At 44.9% G+C, this 22,197-nt stretch overlaps 1 protein-coding gene across 2 annotated transcripts in view; it reads left to right on the top strand.

Annotated features, from left to right (window-relative positions):
* Positions 1-22,197, top strand: part of KCNAB2 (potassium voltage-gated channel subfamily A regulatory beta subunit 2) — a 1,353,173-nt gene that overhangs the window by 592,921 nt on the left and 738,055 nt on the right. Inside the window, exon 6 of one of the 2 annotated variants that reach the window (XM_078642625.1) lies at positions 15,612-15,653. The exons of the other annotated variant lie outside the window; for it this stretch is intronic. Coding sequence (XP_078498751.1) covers positions 15,612-15,653 — 42 coding nt within the window. The remainder of the gene's footprint in view (positions 1-15,611; positions 15,654-22,197) is intronic. 2 annotated transcript variants of the gene reach the window in all.

Below are 22,197 nucleotides of genomic sequence, written 5' to 3'. Positions count from 1 at the left end.
AACTAAAGACACTCTTGTTTATACAGGCTTTTAGACAAGCTACACCCAGATTGACCGAGCTTCGGGATGTGTAGCACTGGTATTGATTTATGTTCCTCACAAGTGCTTAGAGACCATTGGTGATTTTGGTGCTATATAAATGGCAATTAACATAACATAACATTCCCCAGGACCGGATTATTTTTAAAGGGTAGGGGTGGACAGTCCCCACTCCTCAAGCTGTTAGTGTACCAGGGACCCCATACTCCCATGCATTTTTTTATGGGTAGGGGGCACGCAGCCCCCTGAGACTTAATGATCAAAGAGACTCCATTGAATGGGCCTAATATAGGTGTCCTGGTGCCCACCCAGGGCACCCACAAAATGTAATGGTGGGGGCTGCATGGGGAGCCCAGGGCACATGCGGCTTCCCCGCATACACTGATCCTGGGTGCAGCAGGAGCCAGTATTTTTCCATGCTCCTGCCTGTCAGCAACTGGGAAACAAATTTTTGTTCCTATCCGGCAGGAGCATTGGTGCAGCTCCTGCCTGGTGGAATCAGACACATTTTTCCTACCCGCATTCTTATGGGCAGTGAAACAAGTAAGCAAGCCCGGGCAATGGAGTCTCCGGGAGCTTTCAAAGCTCGGGAAGGGGTGGAGGCCCGTGCGACCCCCTACCCTTTTTTCAAACATTGACCCCGGGGGATAGGTTCCCCGGGAATCTTATGAGACTTTGGGAGGGGGCAGCACACCCCCTCCCCTTGTTGCAGGGATTCTGTTAAGAAACTGACCTATGCCTAGGATCACAGAACATCAGTATGTAGGGTCTTAGCCACCATACCACATCAGTACCTATGGGCCCAAATCCAGATGAACTCATAGTGCCTTACCTGCCCTACTAACCTTCCAGAGTAACAGGTAAGTTAGCACCCAGAACACAACACTCTAAACCCTCTCAGGGATTGCGGTAACAGGTCCTCATTTTTTGTTCTCTCACTCATACATGTCCACAATAAACAGAGAAGAGTTACCTGAGCTAACTATAACTTGCGCCCCCGCAATGCACTGCTTATGACCGCACATATTACATCACTCATGACATGGGCAGTACCATAACTCATTACATCTCAAATGGTATCACTGATGACATAATCCGCAGAACCACTTACACACCCCTCTAAGCTCCCATACACCCACTCACACTCGTACAACTACTCACACCCCCTCACTTATCCATAGAGCCACACACTCAGCCATGGTCACTCACACAGCCACTCCCTCACCCATACAGCTTCTCACACACCCACCTATTCCCCCATGCAACCACTCACACACTCACTCACCGATACAGCCTATCAACAGAGCCACTCACACACCCACACAACCCCTTACATACCCATTCACACATCTATATAAGCACTCAAATGTCGACTCACTCACCAATATAGCCACCCATACAGTCACTCTTCAAAACAGCCGCTCCCACACCCACTCAGTTAATCAAACACCCTTGCACTCACTCATACAATGATTTACACACCCAGTCACTCACCCATGCAGCCACTCTGACACTCACTCACCCACCTATACAGCCGCTCATTCATCCTTGCAGCCACTCCCACACAAACTCACACACCCATATAGCTACTCACACACCCACATAGCTACTCACACACCCACTTATTCGCCCATACAACTACTCAACACTAACTTATTCACCCATACAGCCACTCACACATCCAGTCACTTACACATCCAGTCACACACAGTCATTCACTTAATGTATGTTAAAAAGTGGAGTCACTCAGTAGTACACAAAATATACTAATTTATCTTTTGTGGTACCTTAGTATATATGTTTAACAAGATGTCATCAGTGATGTCACTGGCCAGGTCATGAGTGGTCCTATATGTGAGGTTGTAAACGATGTATTGTAGGGGAGTAAGTTATAGTTAGCTCAGGTAACTATAACTACTGAATTTTTATTTTTTTTGCATGTGTAATCTGAGTCTAACTATAACGTCCCTGTAACCTTTGTTTTTTTGAGTGTGTGTGTGTGTGTGTGTGTATAAATATATATATATGTGTGTGTGTGTGTGTATATATATATATATATATATATATATGTATGTGTGTGTGTGTGTGTATATATATATATATATATATATATATGTATGTGTGTGTGTGTGTGTATATATATATATATATATATATATGTATATATATATATATGTATGTATATGTTCCAACGAAATCCCAAGCATCACCAACCACTGTGGCGCAATACCAGGGCTCAGACTCCAAAACCTGATATGAAAGTGGTTTATTCAAGCATCAAGGTCCAAATGACGCGTTTCGGCTGGCAGACATGCAGCCTTGATCACATAGCGCGCTGGGAAGTCATAGGTGATATATATACAGGTGAATTTAGTAGTCTTGTTACTATGTCAGTTGTAATGAGAAGGCATTTTTACCACATTTTGCTGCATACATCATGCGTGTTGCTTTACTGCTCGGAGTAAAGCATCATATCTGTGACATAGCACGGCATGGAAAGAGCATGGAGGACAGACTGTTCAATCCAATAGTACAATGTCCTAGAGCAGCACAGTTCACATAATGAGAATACCACTGGAGCGATGTGAGGCACTGGCTTGAAGGTAACTCGCAAAGGAAAGAAAAATAAATATGGGTATAAATGGAAGAAGACAATATGGCCTTCTGTGCGTGTGCATCATAAGTATGAAATGACATACTAGACTGTCAAAGGTACCCGCGAGAATATGGGCCAAAGTGGCCACGGATTTCTGTCGACAGCCTAAATACACAAAGTCAGGAATGTGATGTTGCGCGCAATTAAAGGGGCTCATAAAGTAAAAGACATTGTTTAGAGTGTTCCATATCGAAGCACTGTGGGCTGCATGGTGAGACTTTCTCTGTGCTTTATTGCACAGTGGATTTAAAGTGGTGCCTTTAAAAAAGTTATATTGAGTGCGAAGGCCGACGACTACTAGAGTGACTAATGTTAGTTAAAGAAAAGGGTCTATATGTGTGTGTGTGGGTGTGTATATATATATATATATATATATATATATGTGTATATATATATATATGTATATATCCTATCCTGACAGCCTTTGGTGTGGTCTCCTCCCCTCCTGTTTGCTGAAATTCATTTTTGTTGGAATTAGCACTCTGTGCACTCTACCACTGCTAAAGTGCTCACTCCTTTAAACATGGTAAAATTGACTTACACCCAAAGCCACATTTAATTTACTTGTAAGTTCTCAATAAAGTACTACTACATGTACCCAGGACCTGTAAAACAAATACAACTAGTGGGCCTAGAGCACTAATTAATTGTGCCACCCACTTAAGTAACCCTTTAAAATGTGTCTCAAGATCTACCATTACAGCCTGTGTGCAGTTGTAAACTGCCATTTTGGCCTCCTTTTCAATACATATGTCACCCCTAAGGTAGGCCTTAAACAACCCATATGACAGGGTGCAGTGTATGTAAAAAGTTGTACATTTACTTCTATGTTTTATATGTGTCGCTAGTGAAAAACTCCTAAGTTTGTTTTTAACTACTTTGAGGCATACCTGTCCCACAAAATAACATTGGATTACCTTATTGCATTTAATAAGTGCTATCTTTTGATTGGGAACAGGTAGAGATGTCGGGTTTAGTCTCAAAACCATCATTATTTAAAATCCTCTTTAATGATAAAATTGGATTTTAAGTCACAGTTCTTTAAATGCCACATTTCGAATGTTGGTATTTTCTTGTCCTAACCATTTGATGCCTGCCGCCTTTGACCTGGGTCACATGACTGTGAATAGTTGGCAGTTGGCCTTTAAGTATTCCTCCCAGACAGTGAGACAAAGGAAGACTAGATGTTGGCAGGATCGCCAATCCTGCCAGTATGTGGGTGGGGGGCGGAGTTGTTCCCTGCCACACTTACATTTCGAAGGGGCTGCTCCTGCACACTCAGTTCACTGCTGGACCTGCAGAGGACCCCAAGAAGGGCTGTCTTGTGCTGCAGAGGATGGTCCTGCTGCTTGAGGCTTGGTTTGTACCTCAGAAGACTGCCCTGCTGCTACCAGAGGACTCCCCTGCTGCTACCAGAGGACTCCCCTGCTGCTACCAGAGGACTCCCCTGCTGCTACCAGAGGACTCCCCTGCTGCTACCAGAGGACTCCCCTGCTGCTACCAGAGGACTGCCCTGCTGCTACCAGAGGACTGCCCTGCTGCTACCAGAGGACTGCCCTGCTGCTACCAGAGGACTGCCCTGCTGCTACCAGAGGACTGCCCTGCTGCTACCAGAGGACTGCCCTGCTGCTACCAGAGGACTGCTCTGCTGGTACCAGCGGACTCCTCTGCTGCTTGAAGCCTGCCTTGTACCCTCAGAATACTGCCCTGCAGCTTGAGCCCTGCTTTGCTGCTGTATCCCATGACTACAAGAGTGACTACAAGGGCTAGTTGGCTGGTAGCATGTTCGGAGCTGTAGCGGCACATAAAGTTCCAACCACCTCTAGCATGCACCTGGATCTTGACTGAAGTGAGTCCTGCCTTCCAAGTGGTGCCCCACCAGTCCTGGACCCTTGGAGGTGCTGCTAAAGGTGTCCAAGCAGACAAAAACTGAAACTTGGGACTTGGACATTTTTAAGCCAAAGAGTGGCTTGAGAATTGACAGGAGACCACGACACACCAGCTTGCCGATCCACCCAAGGTGCATCACTGGTCGGCTTGACTTCGCGGTAGCTCTCGATACATTCTTCTTCACAGCAGCAAATCCTGCTCAACAGTTCCTCTTCAGAATGGAATCTGGTCTCCAGGAGCCCTCGTCGGCAACAGCCTGCAGCTTCATTCCGAAAGTGATTTTCAACTTCCAAATAAGAGAATACGTCTGAACGTAGGAATCTCCAACTCAACTTTGTCCAGTGCTCTGCAACGATGACGCTTCCTCCTTAGACACCATCGCCTGCCTTTCCCCACTGAACATGACCTTTTTTTTTTCTTCAAAGTCCATAGGTAAGGCGAGACTGGTCCCAATCCATCTCGTTTATACGAACAACCCTCCATCACGGTCGGCCATAACTTTTTGACTTTGCAGTGGTCTTCCATGACTGGATGTCCTCGCTTGGTACTTCGATCTTTTGGGTGCTATTTTTCACTTAAGTTTTTAAAAAATGAGTATGGGATTTTTCTAGTGTTGTGGCTTCACTTTATTAATGTTTGTGTGTATATATATATATATATATATATATATTCCAAAAAGTGGGCCGCACTCTGCACGAATCCGCCTATCCCCATTCGGCTCCTCAAGGTACAGTGCATTCGCGACTTCCAATCTTTTAAAAGCATCAGACTGCTGCCCGACGCGTTTCGGGAGATCCCTTCCTCAGTGGCAATGCAGTCACACAGCGCAGGTCAAACCACACCTCCTCTTATAGCGCTATCGTACGCCATGATTGGACGCCGCTGAATCGCACCACATCAAAAGAGAAGGTCAAGGAGCTTCTGATAGGCAGGAGCTTCAATTGTGGGCACAGAGCATGGATTAATACAGCGGCGCTTTCTGGGGCTCATGGAGAGCCTTGAACTTGCACGGAGTTTAAAGCGCATCCATCTGGGGATAAAAATCAGACTTCACCGACCAGTATGCAACGTGTTCTCTCATCCAGAGTTGTCCAATCAGGACCCATGATATGGCATTAATTGGAAGGTGTTGCCGTATATGCTCTTTTGGACTGCAACCACCCTTTGAAAAAGATTATTCGAAACGCGTCAGGGCTGCATTCGGTTGCTGATTGACTGGCAAGCGCTAATGTTTTACCAATAAAAAAGCATTGGGGAAAGCTTCTCTGTGTGCGAGTGCGATTCAATCTTTCTGAACTTGAACTATATATATATATATATATATATATATATATATATATATATATATATATATAGTTCAAGTTCAGAAATTTGTATAGCGCCTACTCACCCATAGGGTCTCAAGGCGCTTGTGGGAGGGGGAGCAATTATTTATCGAAAAGCCAGGTTTTAAGTTCCTTTCTGAAGGAAATGTGGTTCTGTGTGAGGCGGAGTTGAGTGGGGAGAGAGTTCCAGGTCTTGGCCGCCAAGTAGGAGAAGGATCTTCCTCCCATGGTGGATCTGTGGATGCGCGGAACTGCGGCAAGTGCTTGGTTGGAGGATCTTAGTTGGCGGGTGGGTGTGTAGAAGGACAGTCGTGTGTTGAGGCATTCGGGTCCTAGTTTGTAGAGGGCCTTGTGAGCGTGGGTGAGGAGACGGAATGTTATTCTCTTGTTGACGGGAAGCCAGTGGAGGTCTTTTAGGTGGCCGGTAATGTGAGCTTGGCGAGGGATGTCCAATATGAGTCTGGCCGATGCATTTTGGATGCGTTGGAGTTTTTTCTGTAGTTTGGCTGTGGTTCCGGCGTAAAGGGTGTTTCCATAGTCCAGTCGGCTAGTGACCAGTGCGTGGGTGACCGTCTTTCTTGGTTCGGTGGGGATCCAACGGAAGATTTTTTTGATCATACGGAGTACGTTGAAGCAAGAGGATGAGACGGCGTTAACTTGTCTGGTCATCGAGAGGGAGGAGTCTAGGATGAAGCCCAGGTTGCGTGCGTGGTCTGTGGGTATGGGTGCTGTGCCCAGGGCCAATGGCCACCAAGAGTCGTTCCAGGCAGAGGGGGATGATCCTAAGATGAGGACTTCCGTTTTGTCTGAGTTGAGTTTTAGGCGGCTGTTTTTCATCCATTCGGCTACTGCCTTCATGAAGATTGGTTTTGGCGGTGTTAGGGTCTTTAGTGAGGGAGAGGATCAGCTGGGTGTCGTCAGCGTAGGAGATGATGTTGAGGTTGTGTTGTCGTGCGATGGATGCTAGGGGGCTCATGTACACGTTGAAGAGGGTGGGACTCAGTGATGATCCTTGTGGGACTCCGCAGATGACTTCGGTGGCCTCTGATTTGAAAGGGGGGAGTCGGACTCTCTGGGTTCTCCCCGCGAGGAACGAGATGATCCAATCTAATGCTTTTCCTTGTATTCCGATGTTGCTGAGGCGTTGTATGAGGGTGCTATGACAGACTGTGTCGAAGGCGGCGGAGAGGTCGAGTAGGATGAGGGCAGCTGTTTCTCCGTTGTCCAGTAGCATTCGGATGTCATCTGTTGCTGCAATGAGGGCGGTTTCGGTGCTATGGTTGGCTCGAAAGCCGGACTGTGAGGGGTCGAGGGAGTTGTTGGATTCAAGGAAGGCGGCGAGCTGGCTATTGACGGCTTTCTCAATGACTTTGGCCGGGAAAGGGAGGAGGGAAATGGGGCGGTAGTTCTTAAGTTCAGAGGGGTCAGCTGTGGGCTTCTTCAGGAGGGCAGTGAGTTCGGCGTGTTTCCAGCTTTCTGGGAAGGTAGCGGAGTTGAAGGAGCAGTTGATGACATCACGGAGATGGGGTGCGATGATAGAGTCTGCTTTGTTGAAGATGTGGTGGGGACAGGGGTCGGTTGGCGAACCTGAATGGATGGAGTTCATTAGGCGGATGGTGTCTTCAGTGGTGATTGGGTTCCAGGCGTTAAGGTTGTTAGAGAGCGGTTTGGTTTTGGAAGTAGGTGGGGTGGGCTGTTCTTTCGAAATGTTCTTAAAGCTTGTGTGTATGTCGGCGATTTTGTTGTAGAAGAAGGAGGATAATGAGTCGCAGAGGTCTTGGGAGGGAGTGATGTCGTTTGAGGCTGCGGTGGGGTTGGTAAATTCTTTGACGATGTTGAATAGTTCCTTGCTGTTATGGGCGTTGTTGTTTAGTCGATCTTTGAATGCTGATTTCTTGGTGGCGCGGATCAATTGGTGGTGATTGCGGGTGGCTATCTTGAAGGTGGTCAGGTTGTCAGTGGTTGGGATTTTTCTCCATGTTTTTTCGAGAGTACGGCATAGTTTTTTGGAAGTCTTAAGGTCATCGTTGAACCAGGGGGCCTTTTTGCTACCTTGTTTGATCTGGTGGTTTTTCAGAGGTGCTAGTTCGTCAGCGCTGTGAGTGATCCATTGTTTGAGTTTGGTGGCAGCTTCGTTTGGGTCTGATGAGAGGGCGGGAGTGTTATGGTTGAGCGATGTGAGGAGTTGGTCGGTGGTGATTTTGTTCTAGTTTCTTCGAGGAATAGGTTGTGGGGGGTTGTGAGTTGTGGTAGTTTTGTAGCTGAAGTGAACACAGCTGTGGTCCGTCCAATGGAGAGCTGTGGTATGATTGAAGGAGATGTGTTTGCTGGAGGTGAAGAGGGGGTCGAGCGTGTGTCCGGCTAAGTGGGTGGGGGTGTCAACAAGTTGTTTGAGTCCGAGATTGGCCAGGTTGTCCAGAAGGGTGGTGGTGTTGCAGTCATTTTTCTTTTCCAGGTGGAAGTTGAAGTCTCCCAGTAGAATGTAGTTCTCGGAGGGGAGGGCATGTGGGCTGATAAAGTCAGTGATGTCTTCACAGAATTGTTTACGGGTTCCTGGTGGTCTGTAGATTAGGGTGCCTCTAAGTGTGGTCCTGGGGTCGGTGTGGATCTGGAAGTGGAGGTGTTCGGCGGGTGTAAGGTTATCGTCGAAGCTGGTCGTGATTCTGATGGTGTTCTTATGAACGATGGCGATGCCGCCTCCTGTTTGGTTGGTGCGGTCTTTTCGGATGATCTTGTACGCGTCCGGGATGGCTATGGCGATGTCGGGTGCTGATGATGCGTTCATCCACGTTTCTGTAAGGAAGGCGATGTCCGGTGAAGTAGTGTCGAGTAGGTCCCAGAGTTCGGTGGCGTGTTTGTGGATCGAGCGGGTGTTTAGCAGGATGCATTTTAGGTGGTTAGAGTCGGAGCTGTGTTTGGAGGTCGTGGATTTGGTGTGGGTCTTGATGCAGGCGAACTTGCAGGAGTGGCAGGCGAAGGGACCGTGGGTACGTCCTGGGGCAGCTTCGTAGCATTGTGATGTGCGTCCGTGGTTGAGGGCTAGGAGGGTGGCGGCGTCATACGTTATACGGGAGGAGGTCGGTTTGCAGGGGCCAGGGGGTCTGGCACTGGGCGCGGTCCAGGCGCGGACGGGCATAGACGGGCTTACCTTTGGCGCACCTTCGGCGCGCATGGGGCGCGACCACTGTGCGTGAACGCTGCGCAGAAAGAGCATCAGTCATATGTGGACAGTGGAAGGGGAGGGGCGAGGGAGGGGCAGCTGGGAGGCAGGAGGCGGGGTGGAGAGCCGTGGAGGGCAAAAACAACAACAAACAAGGTAAAATGGCAGACAGCCAAAAGCGATGCAGGGTTGGGAGACAAGATGGTGAAAACGCTAATGTAATGACACAGGCAGGCACACAGTGAAAATAAAGGCAGCACAGATTACAGGAGCGTTGCAGCGCGCTATGGGCGACTCCCGCTACGGTGATATGCTAATTAGTCAAATGTAACACGTTTAAGGCGATGTCTGGCGATCTGGCGTACGATGCTGAATACAATATTATAATATGCGTCTACAATGCAGGCGGAGGGCTTGTAATTACGATACCAGTCTGGAGTCAGGTCAGGGAGCAGCGTGAGGAGGAGCGACCGTGTCTGGGGCAAGCAGGACGGTCACAGAGGACTCGTGGGAGAGCGGAGCCTGATGATCTGTGGGAGGGAGGGGCAGCTGGGAGGCGGGAGGCAGGGTGGAGAGCCGTGGAGGGCAAAAACAACAACAAACAAGGTAAAATGGCAGACAGCCAAAAGCGATGCAGGGTTGTGAGACAAGATGGTGAAAACGCTAATGTAATGACACAGGCAGGCACACAGTGAAAATAAAGGCAGCACAGATTACAGGAGCGTTGCAGCGCGCTATGGGCGACTCGCGCTACGGTGATATGCTAATTAGTCAAATGTAACACGTTTAAGGCGATGTCTGGCGATCTGGCGTACGATGCTGAATACAATATTATAATATGCGTCTACAATGCAGGCGGAGGGCCTGTAATTACGATACCAGTCTGGAGTCAGGTCAGGGAGCAGCGTGAGGAGGAGCGACCGTGTCTGGGGCAAGCAGGACGGTATGTATGTATATATACATACATACATACATACACACACACACACAGTGCGGCGTATTTTTCAAAAGTTGTGTTGATATATATATATATATATATATATATATATAGAGAGAGAGAGAGAGAGAGAGAGAGACACAGAGAGACACGCACGTTGGTGGGAAGCCAAATCGCTGCAACGTTATATAGACGTGGGGAGGGTTCCCCGCGGCTTAAGAATACTCATTGCCCCAAGTTACGAAGCACCCGATGCGCGAGTGGTCAGAATCTAACTTAGAGTCCTCAAGAAAACTGCTCTTTATCCTTCTAAAATATGCGGAGAAAGACTGCATCAAACTAGCGAAAGACATTATAACAGTGACCAAAGAACTTGAAATAATAGAGCAGCAAGAGGAAATTGAAAAATTATAAGTTGACATGAAAAAGATTGAAAAAAGAGGAGGATGTGATAAGGGAACGAAAAGCCTATAAGTGTCACAGAGACCAATGTTATTATGAATATGGAAGAATTTTCACATTTGCCCGAAAATTCGATGCGTTGAAGGCTGACAATAAGGGAGCAAAACAAGGTGCGGAGGTAAATCAACACCCAGATCTGACATCAGCTTCTGAAGAAAGTTCAAATGTGGAGAGCGGGTCAGAGGCAGAGGCCCGCAACAAAACAAAATCAGCAACAGCCCGAAGACACTCGCTAACAGAAGAAGTCGATTTTTTTTATGTATGGAGCGCCACCCATCGCTAAGGCCAAGGAAACAACAAGCCGGCGGAAATCGAGGTGGATTAAAAAACGGAGGCAGAGACGACAAGCAAATAGAAGAAAGAACCAACAAAAAACTACAAAAGAAACAGCAAAAGAAACATTGGAAAAAATAAGCTGTATGAGCACACAAGAATCGAGTGAAATGACAGTGATTAATTTAACAGACATGACACTAAACACTGTGGAGAAACAGCTATTAGCTCTAGGGCTCTCCTTCGGTCTGGAAAGCTCATTCAACTATTCAAAATCCAGGGTCGACATTTACAAGAGTGTAAGAAAATTGAAGCTCAGGAAATTCCATGCACAGTCTAATATAGCTATAAACAGTGAGCAATCTTCCATATCTACCAATCTCCCAATGCAAGAGAGAAAGATAGATTCCAATATAAATCAGGAGTCACAAGGACTGGTAGATACTCTCTATGATTTAATACAAGAGGGAAATCAGGCCAGTGGGACTTTGGTTGAGAATACAGCGAGTAATGCAACTATGCCATGTAAGACCCCCTTTAAACCACCATCTTCATTCTATCCACTGATGTTGAAGGATACTATTGATATGTTTCAAGACCAAGTCATCATAGATTTAAAAAACTTAAACAAATCGGTACACAAAGGGACAACTAAGGTCAGGAAGTACACAAAGGAATTACAATACCATCAATTAATGACCAAAATCGAAGACAACAAAGAAATTGTAGTAAGGAATGCCGACAAAGGCGGGAATGTGGTTTTGTTGAAAAGATAGAATTACCTCAGGGAAGCAATGAACCACTTGGATGATAAAACCTGCTATGTAAACAGCAACAAAATGACCTGGAATCCAATCCAATCATCATTTCGGGTAAATCTGATGGCTTGGCGAGAAATGGGCCTGTTGACAACTGAAGAGTACAAATATTTATGGATAACAAACCCTTCAATCCCCATGTTGTTCTTCATACCAAAAGTGCACAAAGACAGAACAAATCCACCGGGGAGGCCGATAAGATCAGCTAAGAACAGTATATTTGAGAATACTTCCAAATACGTGGATTTCTTTTTACAAGAACATGTTCAAAAATTGGCCTCCGACATTAAGGACGCAGGGGACTTTTTAGTTAAAATTAAAGATTTTCAATGGCAGAAGGATTACCTTCTAATTACCTTAGACGTAGCCTCACTTTACACGTCCATCAAACACATTGATGGACTACGGGCGTTGAAATACTACCTGGCAAGAAGAGGACAACCTTATACAGAACACAACAAAAGGATTGTCAACATGGTTGAACTGTGTTTAACTAATAACATTTTCATGTTTCAATATGTGTTGTATCAACAATTACGAGGAGTTGCCATGGGAGCCAGCTTCTCCCCCAGCTACGCGTGTCTTCACATGGGCTGGTGGGAGTAGCTGGTTCTCATGGCAAACTACGCCAAAACACTAACTAATCATGTGAAATGCTGGTGGAGGTTCATCGATGACCTGTTTCTAGTATGGCAGGGCACAGAAATTGAGGCAAGTGAGTTTATTGATTGACTTAACAAGAATGAATTGAATCTAAACTTTACCGCCAACATGAGTAAGGCCAGTGTAGTATTTTTAGACGTAGAGGTATTCATCAGTCAAGGTAATGTTGAGACTAAACTGCACAGAAAACCCACGGCGGGAAACGCAATCCTACACGCCAGCAGTTCACATCCTAACCATCTAATACAGATTATTCCTTATGGTGAGGTACTGCGCATAAAGCAAATTTGCAGCAGTAGCGAAGCATTAAAGCTATCACAACAGGAATGTATTGGCAGGTTTAAAGCCAGAGGTTACAGCAACAAATGTTTAGAAAAGGCTTTAACCAAGTGCAATCTAGTCGACAGGGAAAGGTTTATGGACAAACAACTGAAACAACCCATTACCCCTGATGAAACAACAAGTGACTTTAGGTTCATTCTGGACTACAATCGACAGGAGGTAGCGGTAAAAAAAATCATGAATAAAAACTGGTATCTCATAAAACAGGACCCCCATAATAGAAAAAACAGTTCCCAAAAAACATCCATAACATGCAGGAGGGGTGTATCTATGAAAGATACTTTAGTGGACAATGACCCATGTGGCACGCCTGCGAAGGGATCTTGGTTGGCGCAAAGACAAGGATTTTATAAACGTAAGGTTTGTAAAGTCTACCAACATGGGGTATCCACCACTAACTATTCTGCACCTTTTGGAGGGCCAAACAAAGAAATAACGAAGTCCTTAAACTGCAAAATCGATCATGTGATGTATGTGTTGGAGTGCCCGTGCAAATTAAGATATACCGGAAGTACTATCTTACCGGGGCACAAACAGGTACTCCAACACATATGTGCCATCAAAAACCACGATCAGGCCTATCCAGTGGCACGCCACTTTCAAGAAAAACACGATGGCAACCCTAAAGATCTTAGATACTTCCTCATAGATTCAGTCCCAAAAAACAAAAGAGGAGGTGATAGGGAAAAATCCCTCAGAAGATTAGAGATGCATTATATTTTAAATTTAGATAGTAAGCATCCTAATGGACTGAACAGTTCGGAGGAACTGCATGCAAGTTTTTGAGATCTAAACGATAGCCATTAGTAAAACCAGTCTGTTAAGTCTCCTGCTAGCAACAAAACATCTTACTGTCAAAACATGCAGGACATTAGTTAAGATCACAACATAACAGGAATAAGAAGACAGGCCGTCACAAGTATTTACACTGTATATACAATATGAATGCTGCCCACTTATGTTTTTAAGCTACTATTGTTTTTAACTAGGCACAACTTGCACTTTTTTCACTTTTTTACACAGCACTTTTTTTGCACGTATTACATCCAGTTATAGTGAGATCGTCTAATTTTGATCACACTATAATATATATAGATACAAGGTAGGCCAGACCAGATATACATAAGGGCAAATAATTGATTGACAAGAAACAAACAAGATGGACTTTATATATGAGTAATTCAAAGAGTCCAAAAGGGAAATGCGCAAATAATCAAAAATGAATTACAAACAGAGCCAAATGGATTTATCCCAATAATTTCCACACAACAGTGTGGCCTTGGACTCTGAGGGATGACATATTGCACTACATGTCCCACTATGACCTGTGTCAGAAACCGGAAATTATGTCACTGTTTGTTTGCATTTTATTTAATTCACTTTAAAAAATTCAATGTGGTTCGTCAACAGTCCTGTGAGCAAGGTCTCCGTAGAGACTGAAACGCGTAAGGTTATGCTGCTGGCTTGCTGTCATTAAAAGTTAAAAATTGAACTACATACATCGACTGGACATCGTTTATCAGCCTGGGAGTGCACGATGAAAAATGCCCTGCGGGGAAAAGGAAGTACGATTTTTAATATATATATATATATATATATATATATATATATATATATATATATATATATATATATATATATATATATATATATATATATATATATATATATATATATATATATATATATATATATATATATATATATATATATATATATATATATATATATATATATATATATATATATATATATATATATATATATATATATATATATATATATATCCATCCAAAAGAATCCTTTCACGAGGAAAAAGATCAGAGGCCACAGGGGAAAACAGTGCAGGAACCCTTTATTTCAAACACCCCAGCAACGGCAGATGCATTTCGGAACACTCTCCTTCTTCAGTGCCCTGTGCTGTTGAGTAACGACCCCATAGCGCTCATCCTGTGTAAAATACTTGCTAGTGCTGTATCCCCTCCCCCTAATGATGTCGTCACACCAATAGGAGCACATGTCAAAATTCAATGGACTCCAAGTCCCAGCAGGCACTGTCCCGGCGCTGCGAGGCTGGTGGCGTGGGGAGGCGGGGTAACTGTAGGTTGCAGCCAGCTCCAGGTGAGGTGGGTCGAACGTAGGTCCAAGAAACAGCGGGAATCTGCCTGAGTCCCCATAGCTGCAGCAGCCCGTCCCTTCAGGTGAGTTCATGTGTGAGGGCGGTCAAATGCGAGACTGTGTGCCCCCTCGAAGTCAAATACCTCAGTCCACACACGACGTCCTGTCGTTCTTGGCGGCCAACGGAATTACTGATTCCTCAGTGTCCAACTGCTGCAAGCAGCTTGCCAATCTTTATTCCGTGGCTCTTAACGCTGCAGGGCCATCTAAATTGCGCAACTGGCAAGCGCAATGACATGTCCAAAAGAATCCTTTATATATATATATATATATATATATATATATATATATATATATATATATATATATATCTCAATGAAAATAAAATTTCCTTTGATGAGCAGAAAGGCAAAACCAGACGTTACGCCTTGAGAACGAAAACTAACACGCCCTGCATCCAGACTACCTTACGCAAAGGCACTCGGTAGACATAGTAAATTGTGGAATAAGGCCTTTTAAAAAAAGATTTGGACAAAGTGCCCATTTAGCACAAATGCCTAATGGTCTGAAACCCATTAGATGCGTTCCTGATTCACTTAACATACTGTACGTTAGATCACTTAGATGTTTCCGTCTGCATCCTGCTACACTTACACACTTCATTCACCCTTTTAGCCCCAGCTGCGCCTTTGACGCTTTAATGTAATCCTGTTCAGGAGTTCTCTGGACGCGTGGTGGCGCTGCTGCACATGCTTGTTATTACATTAATCTGTGTAATGTATGATTTCTAAATGACCAGCATATGGCTGTTTTTCAAGAACACTTCGAGGGAAAGCATATTTGTGTATCTCTGTTTTTTATTGTTGATTACTACATGCTTGAAAATGTGATGTGTGGAATCTCTTTCTTTCTCTCACGCTGTCATAAGTGCTCGCTATGGGAGTCCCAAACGGCAGCTCCAGTTTTACAGGTACCGGAGTCCTTTCTTTATTTCTCCTCACAACATTCATAATTGTGGAGCTTTTATGCAGTATGTGACTTGCGTGCAATTTGAAAATTAATAATACATATATGTGAACACAGTGTGATTTTGTATTTTTATAAACGCATAGGTATCTGGTTTTCTGGCCTTGTTAATAAATAATACAGTGGTCATGTTGCATCTGTTACTTGGATTACAGAATCATGTTTTTTTATTGTTCTCTGATCTCGGGAACTAACTGGAGACGAACCGTAGGCAGGACCAGCTGCTGTCGGTTGATTTTCCTTTCAAAAGAGTGGACTCGTTTGCCCTGGAACGTAATATATTCGTTCTCATTGTGTTAGGGTGACCAACTGGCATGGGTGCAAATTCAGGATGGTAAAAATTCAGGACAAAGGGTAAAAATTCAGGGCAAAGGGTCAAAATTCAGGACAAAACTTTGGGACAAAGGGTACGTTTTCCAGACAAATCAGAGGAGGGCGCCAATAATATATAAGTAAATAGACAACCGACATAAGTACAAGTCGAAATACGTTTATATTAGGTTGAGACAATCGTGCACTTCACAGTTTTTCGCGCAGCTTTGAGCAACTGTGCAAGTCTTTTTGTGGTATTTCATATGCACATGATCTATTTATATGGTTACTGCACTGGGTTGTCTAGTCTGATACTTTGTTTAAAGTTCAGGGTACTGAGCAGGCATGTTTTGAGAGAGAAGTGCTCAGGAAGATCTGCTCGGATGGACTTAACTAGCATCTCATATCTGAGTGCCACTGTGAGATATAAAGCAGCGTGCATAGAATGTAGCTAATTGGGACTTTCAGTGCTGGACTAGATTTCAATACTCTGAGTAGCCAGCTTGGAGTCAGATATCTTCTATAGTCCATGTCTATTCAGCTGGTGATGACTGGTTAAGAGGGGAAACATCATTTACCACGAACGCATTACCACGCGTTACGTTTACAACGGGTCATTTACCACGCAAACGTCTTTTCACCGCGGGTGCATTCCACAAACGTTTTTACAACGCAAGCTTCATTGCTTCCAGTCTTCGTTCCTTCACTTCGTCCTGCGTGTATATCATTAGGAGAAAGGGACAATAAAAAGGGGGGGTTGGGGGGTCTCCCCCCCCCTAAAAAAAAAGCGGAATAAAAAAAAAAATAAAACTTTAGAAAAAAAACGCTATTCAGTGCAAATTGAGAGAAAGGAAAGAGCCTCAACAACGACGTGGCGTGTACGTCAAAATAGAAGTCCTATCTCTATTTTGAAAGACGTGTTTTGACGCTGGTTATCGTAACGTAAATATGGCGGAGTACAGTCTTGCGTGCTCAAATGCTGCGTGGTAAAGACACATGCGTAGTAAAATACGCGTGGTAAAGCCATGCGTGGTACAGGTAAGCGTTGTATTATCATATATTCGTTTAGAGCCTGGTACATTACTGAGTGATGGATAAGACCCAGATGACAAGTCTTGTGTGAGGACAGGAAAACAGAGTTATTAACCAGCCTGCATGAACTATATTTGGCGACACACTACTGAGTGTTATGCTATTATTGTGGGCCAGAACGGTAAGATAGGAGTTGACATTACTTTATAATGTCCTGGCAAGCCATATATCAGCCCTCCTTATTTTACCTGTATATGATAAATCAGCCCAATCAGAATGCTGAGTGGGCTGTTTCCTTTGGGTGAGATGTAAACTGCAGATTCTATCTGATGCACAGAAGTGTGCTACAGGCCAGAAACTGTATACTTTGGTGAGGCATCATTGTAGGTCAGAAGGAGGCACTGTCTTTTACATACAGAACATTTAATTTTGAAATGGAAGCACAATGCCAACATGCTTATAAAACTATACAGCGCACAAATAATGGTGGAAATGCGGTTTCAGCGCCTTTATCAGGTGAGCCTGTTTTAGAGTACTGAGCCAGCATTGAGATGAAAGGTCAGGAAGCACACTCAGGGTATGGCAAGAATTGATGCCTCGCTTGTCTACTCTGCTTCATTTAAATATTTAAATAAAGCAAAGTAGTCTAGCCAGAGTTTTTCTCCTGATGTTAACGATTGTTAGCAGGTCCATATGGCCCAAGACCACTTGTTCTGCTGCAGAAGTCTTAACCTTGTAAAATGCATTGCGCACGTTTCATCTCACTTGTTGCTCTTTTCTCACTCACTTCTCGTTATTGGCATGATTAGCTATTGTTTTGTGCATGCTGTTCCCTGTAGTCCCTTCCTGGGCCCTGTAGTCATATTCCTAACTTTACAGGCAAAATCACTCATTCATTTCTAAATAATAAGTATAAACGTGTTCAGGTAACTGTATTGCCTGCTTACATTTCACATGCTTTACTTAATCTTGCCTTCCCTAAAAGTGTTTTCTTTTTCCAGGATGTTACAGGTTTTTTTCAGACAGCATTTTACTCTTGCTCCCCTCCCTTAAAAGCTATATCCTATATAATGGTTTTTCAGCGCTGCAATGTCATATAAATGACAATAGAATCACTTCATTGCAAATTAAAAAAATAAAGTAAAAGAACATTGTCATTGTCAATGCTAAAAGCTCTAACCTTTACAAATGCAGGACTGATTGTATATGCTTGTTTTTTTAAAGTGACTGGCAATGTTACTTTCATCAAATGTGTTACATTTTTCTTCCTCGCCTTCAGGCCCACCACATGCCTTAACTGCCCAGACTGGCCTATTGTCATTCAGTATGTGGCAATCAGCCGGCATACAGAATGACAATGGTTCCATCACAGTCTGTGAGAGGCCAGGGAGGGGCTGCTCTTAAGCACAGAGGAGTGTGTGGCGGCCCCAGCAGGGAGTTCTCAGAACAGGGAGGCTTCTTAAAGGTGAGCAGTAATCACCCAAAATTACGGACAAAAGGCGTCCGTTAAAGGGATCATCACGGACAACGGATGTGAAATCCAAATAATGGATGTTCCGTGGTCACCCTACATTGTATGTCTCAATGTAACTGTATGCGTTCTCTAATCAATGTAACTGTATCTGATACCCCTGTCTTTATTTACTGGCATATTCGAGGCACTTTCTACATGTGATCATTATTTTAATTACATTTTTTAGACCATCAGCTCCATTTATGATATAAAGTGTCACATATTAGGCTTTAGAACGGATAGATTGCCTGTATCTATGTTGTAATCCGTCGGAATTAAAGCAGGCATTAATTGGCTGATATTATTCAAATGGGAGGGCTCTTCGGGGCTGAGCTAGTTATTGACTGAAGGGGCCAGCCAGAGGTAATGTCGATGGCCCTGCTCAGCTCCCAGCCTGCAAGTCCTTGTCAATGCCCTCTCCTTCCATTGTAAATTACAAACTCAAAAACAATTATTTGATAGAGATTTCAAGTTGTAGATTCCTTACTTTTTGAATTTCCCCTTGGCGTCCATTCTGGATTCAGAGATTTTTCATCAGCAGTACCCTTGCATGTTGGTAGGTGGTGTTGGTTGGCTCCGCGTCTGTTGTCAGCATCGTGCGCCAGAAATAATCGCAGATCCGGAGAGCGCTACTCATTAGCTGTTTTTTAACTAACCTTTTTTCAACTTTTGTTGAGATTTTTTTCTTAGTCTTGGACTCCTGGTATTGTCTAGATGTACCAGCGTTGGACTGAATTCAAGCCCTACGGATCCTGTCAACGGATGATGTCCGTGACTGATCCGCATCTCATGTGCCTCTGGTGCTTGAAGCTTTACCACAACTCGAAGTCGCTCTATCAGTGCTGGGCCATGAATCCGAAGGCTTTGTGGGAGCAGTCCTGAAAGCTGTTGGAGGCCTGGCGCTCGGCTCCGCATTGCTCCCATTCTCGATCAAGGAGAAGGTCTCGAGAATTGTCGAGGAGATACACTACTTGTCCCATTCAAAATCCTTGGGGTGCTCAGATAAGCACAAGAAGAAGTTGAAGCAGCATAGGCTTTCTTTGACTTCACCCTGTCAGTCGGCTCACGCGACGCAGAACACAGAGCGTTGTCGCTCTAAGCCTCTGTCTTTGGAGCCTCTTTCTGAGATGACTTTGCGCCTCCCCACTTTTCCGGAAGCTGGAGCTTTTCCTATCCAGCTTAGAAAGTCCTACGAGGCCCTGCACCTCATCTTTAGGCAGCCCGGGTCCGCTGGTGTGCCTTCAGGACCCACGTAGTCAGTTGGGGGACCCCCAGGCCTTCTACCGTGGCAGCTTCGGCGGACTCCAGTGGATCTGTTCTTAGATCCAGCCTGACGTTGGTCGATCCAATTCAACCTTCCCCATCGATGATCCCGGTGGCGACAATCCTAACGCGGACCAAGGCCCCGGCTGGCGTCGACCCCATCCTCGTCCCCGACATGGACACTGTGCTGGATTGATACCGGAAGGATCTTTTGTCCCTATGTTAATCCCTGGTGTTGATTTTGTGTTAGGAGGTGATAAAGGGGACTGCGAGTGGCAGCTGGACCCTTTAACTGACCAGCTTGAAGACCCCATGGACTGGCAGATGGAGATAGGTGAGGCCAGTGGGTTGGACACTTACCTGACAATGTCCTGCTTTCTCCCCCACGTGGCTACGGGGAGGGAGCTACTTACGCAGTAGTAGTAAGGGCAGCCAAGGTCCTTGTCCTTTGGTGGCAGTCAGAACTAACTCCTGACAGAGGTGCTTCAGCCCGCAGCTTCTACCTCCAAAACCCTTTTACCCTTTAATGTAACCCTCACTGATATCCTTCTGGGCACGTGGTCCAAGCCCAGCACATGGACTCTTGTGGACAGGGCAATCACCTGGCTCCATCGCCTCACTCTTGGCGACCCTTACGCAACCTCCTTCCCCTGAGACCTTGGTTGTCCTAGCCCCATCTTCTAAAGGCACATTCCAAACTGCACCCCCACATAGCTCATCTGCGCAGATCGGGGTAACAGTCTTCCTCCCATCTCGACGACTGGCTGTTGAAGGTGGACTTGCCCCAGGCTATCGTCTCCCACCTCCAGACTATGGCAGACCTCCTGCACTCACTGGACTTCACTAGCAACATGCCAAAGTCACACCTGACTCCCTCCCAGATGCTCCCTTTCATCAGAGTGATTTTAGACACTGTGCAGTTTTGGGCCTATCATCCTGAACAGCGAGTCTGGGATATTTGGGTTATGAAATGGATGTTTCAGCCTCTATCCCGGAATTCGGTGAGAATGACTCTGATGCTGCTGGGCCTCTTGGCTTCCTGCAACCTGCTGGTGGATCATGCCAGAAGGCATATGCCATTGAGAATCCTATTCTCACCTTTTGATGTACTCCTATAGAAATTCTTGCTTCCTGTTTCATCAGGTGCTACATCTGTCCTGAAGAAGACCCTGTTAAACAAATCAATTGGGGTCACAATTCCGCCTGATATGTCTCAACCACTTATTTTTTAATGAAGGGACCATAAAGAGGAATATATCTTGATTTATTTCAACGTTCTGCTCCTCTTGATGCAAGGAGTATCCTGTTGGTTGAGATTGTTTTGTGTTATGTGCACTGTATATATTTCAGCACTTTTTGACACTTCACACTTGCACTGCGCCATCACAAGTAGCACCTTATCTCCGCTTGGAATTGTCACTTGGTGAACTTGAAAAATATAATCATTGAAACTATATATTTTTGCATATTTTGTAGAGGCAGGATTTATGGTACTTTGTTCCCCAACCTATTAATCCAGCCTTTACAAATAATTACCTTTGGAACATGTTATATTAATTACCTTTATAACCTTACTTCCTTTGGGTTAAGCCCCCCCCCCCTTCCACCCCATTCTGGCATTTTAGTACCAGACATGAGCAGAAAATTGATGAGTCCCTTCTGGGACAGTTAACATCTGGAACAATTACTGGGGAATATTTTCCCCAGCTCTCTTTGGTCTCTAAGACTGGAAAACGTTTGTAAATGCTAAGGAAGACACCCTCTTGCCGATACATAATACCTAAAGCGTTTAGGCCCAGTCTGAAAGTTGTTGTTCAAGTTGGAGCTTCTCTCTTTGAGCTGGAGAGTGCAAAAGGCACTGGAGCCAGAGGACGATTTGTCTGCCTTAAAGGCAGACATGCAGATCTGTGGCATTTGGGCATTTAGGCACTCCATCACGAGTGTCCCCGGAAATTGTATTTTCACATCCCATAAGTTACTGATATGACATTCCTTGGACGTATCCTGGAAGACACAAGAAGTTCCTATGACATTCCCCATTTCAGATGTTATGCGTCCCTCCTCAAACAGAGCTGACATTTTTATTGATTGACCCTGGACTTAGAAATGTATAGAGGTAATTGACAAATGGTGATCAAAGCTGCATTTAGGAGAGCAAAGAAACAGTGCATCTATCTGCTCTCCTCTCCCGTGAGACTCAGTTAAAGTTGCTGGTACATTGTCCTTCCTGACTTTGCCATTCAGTCTTGAACCGGTGCATAATGGTTTTGAGGGCAACGAAATCGCTCCCTTGTGGCAAAGCTCCCCTGCATTCAAGAGCCCCAGCTTGGCATGATTCAATGTGGTTATCCCATAGTTTCTCCAATAT

The sequence above is a fragment of the Lissotriton helveticus genome, chromosome 5_1, assembly GCF_964261635.1.
Source record: "Lissotriton helveticus chromosome 5_1, aLisHel1.1, whole genome shotgun sequence".
NCBI lineage: Eukaryota > Metazoa > Chordata > Amphibia > Caudata > Salamandridae > Lissotriton > Lissotriton helveticus.
The sequence above is the reverse complement of the archived record's forward strand: the minus strand, read 5'-3'. Positions and strand labels throughout refer to the sequence as shown.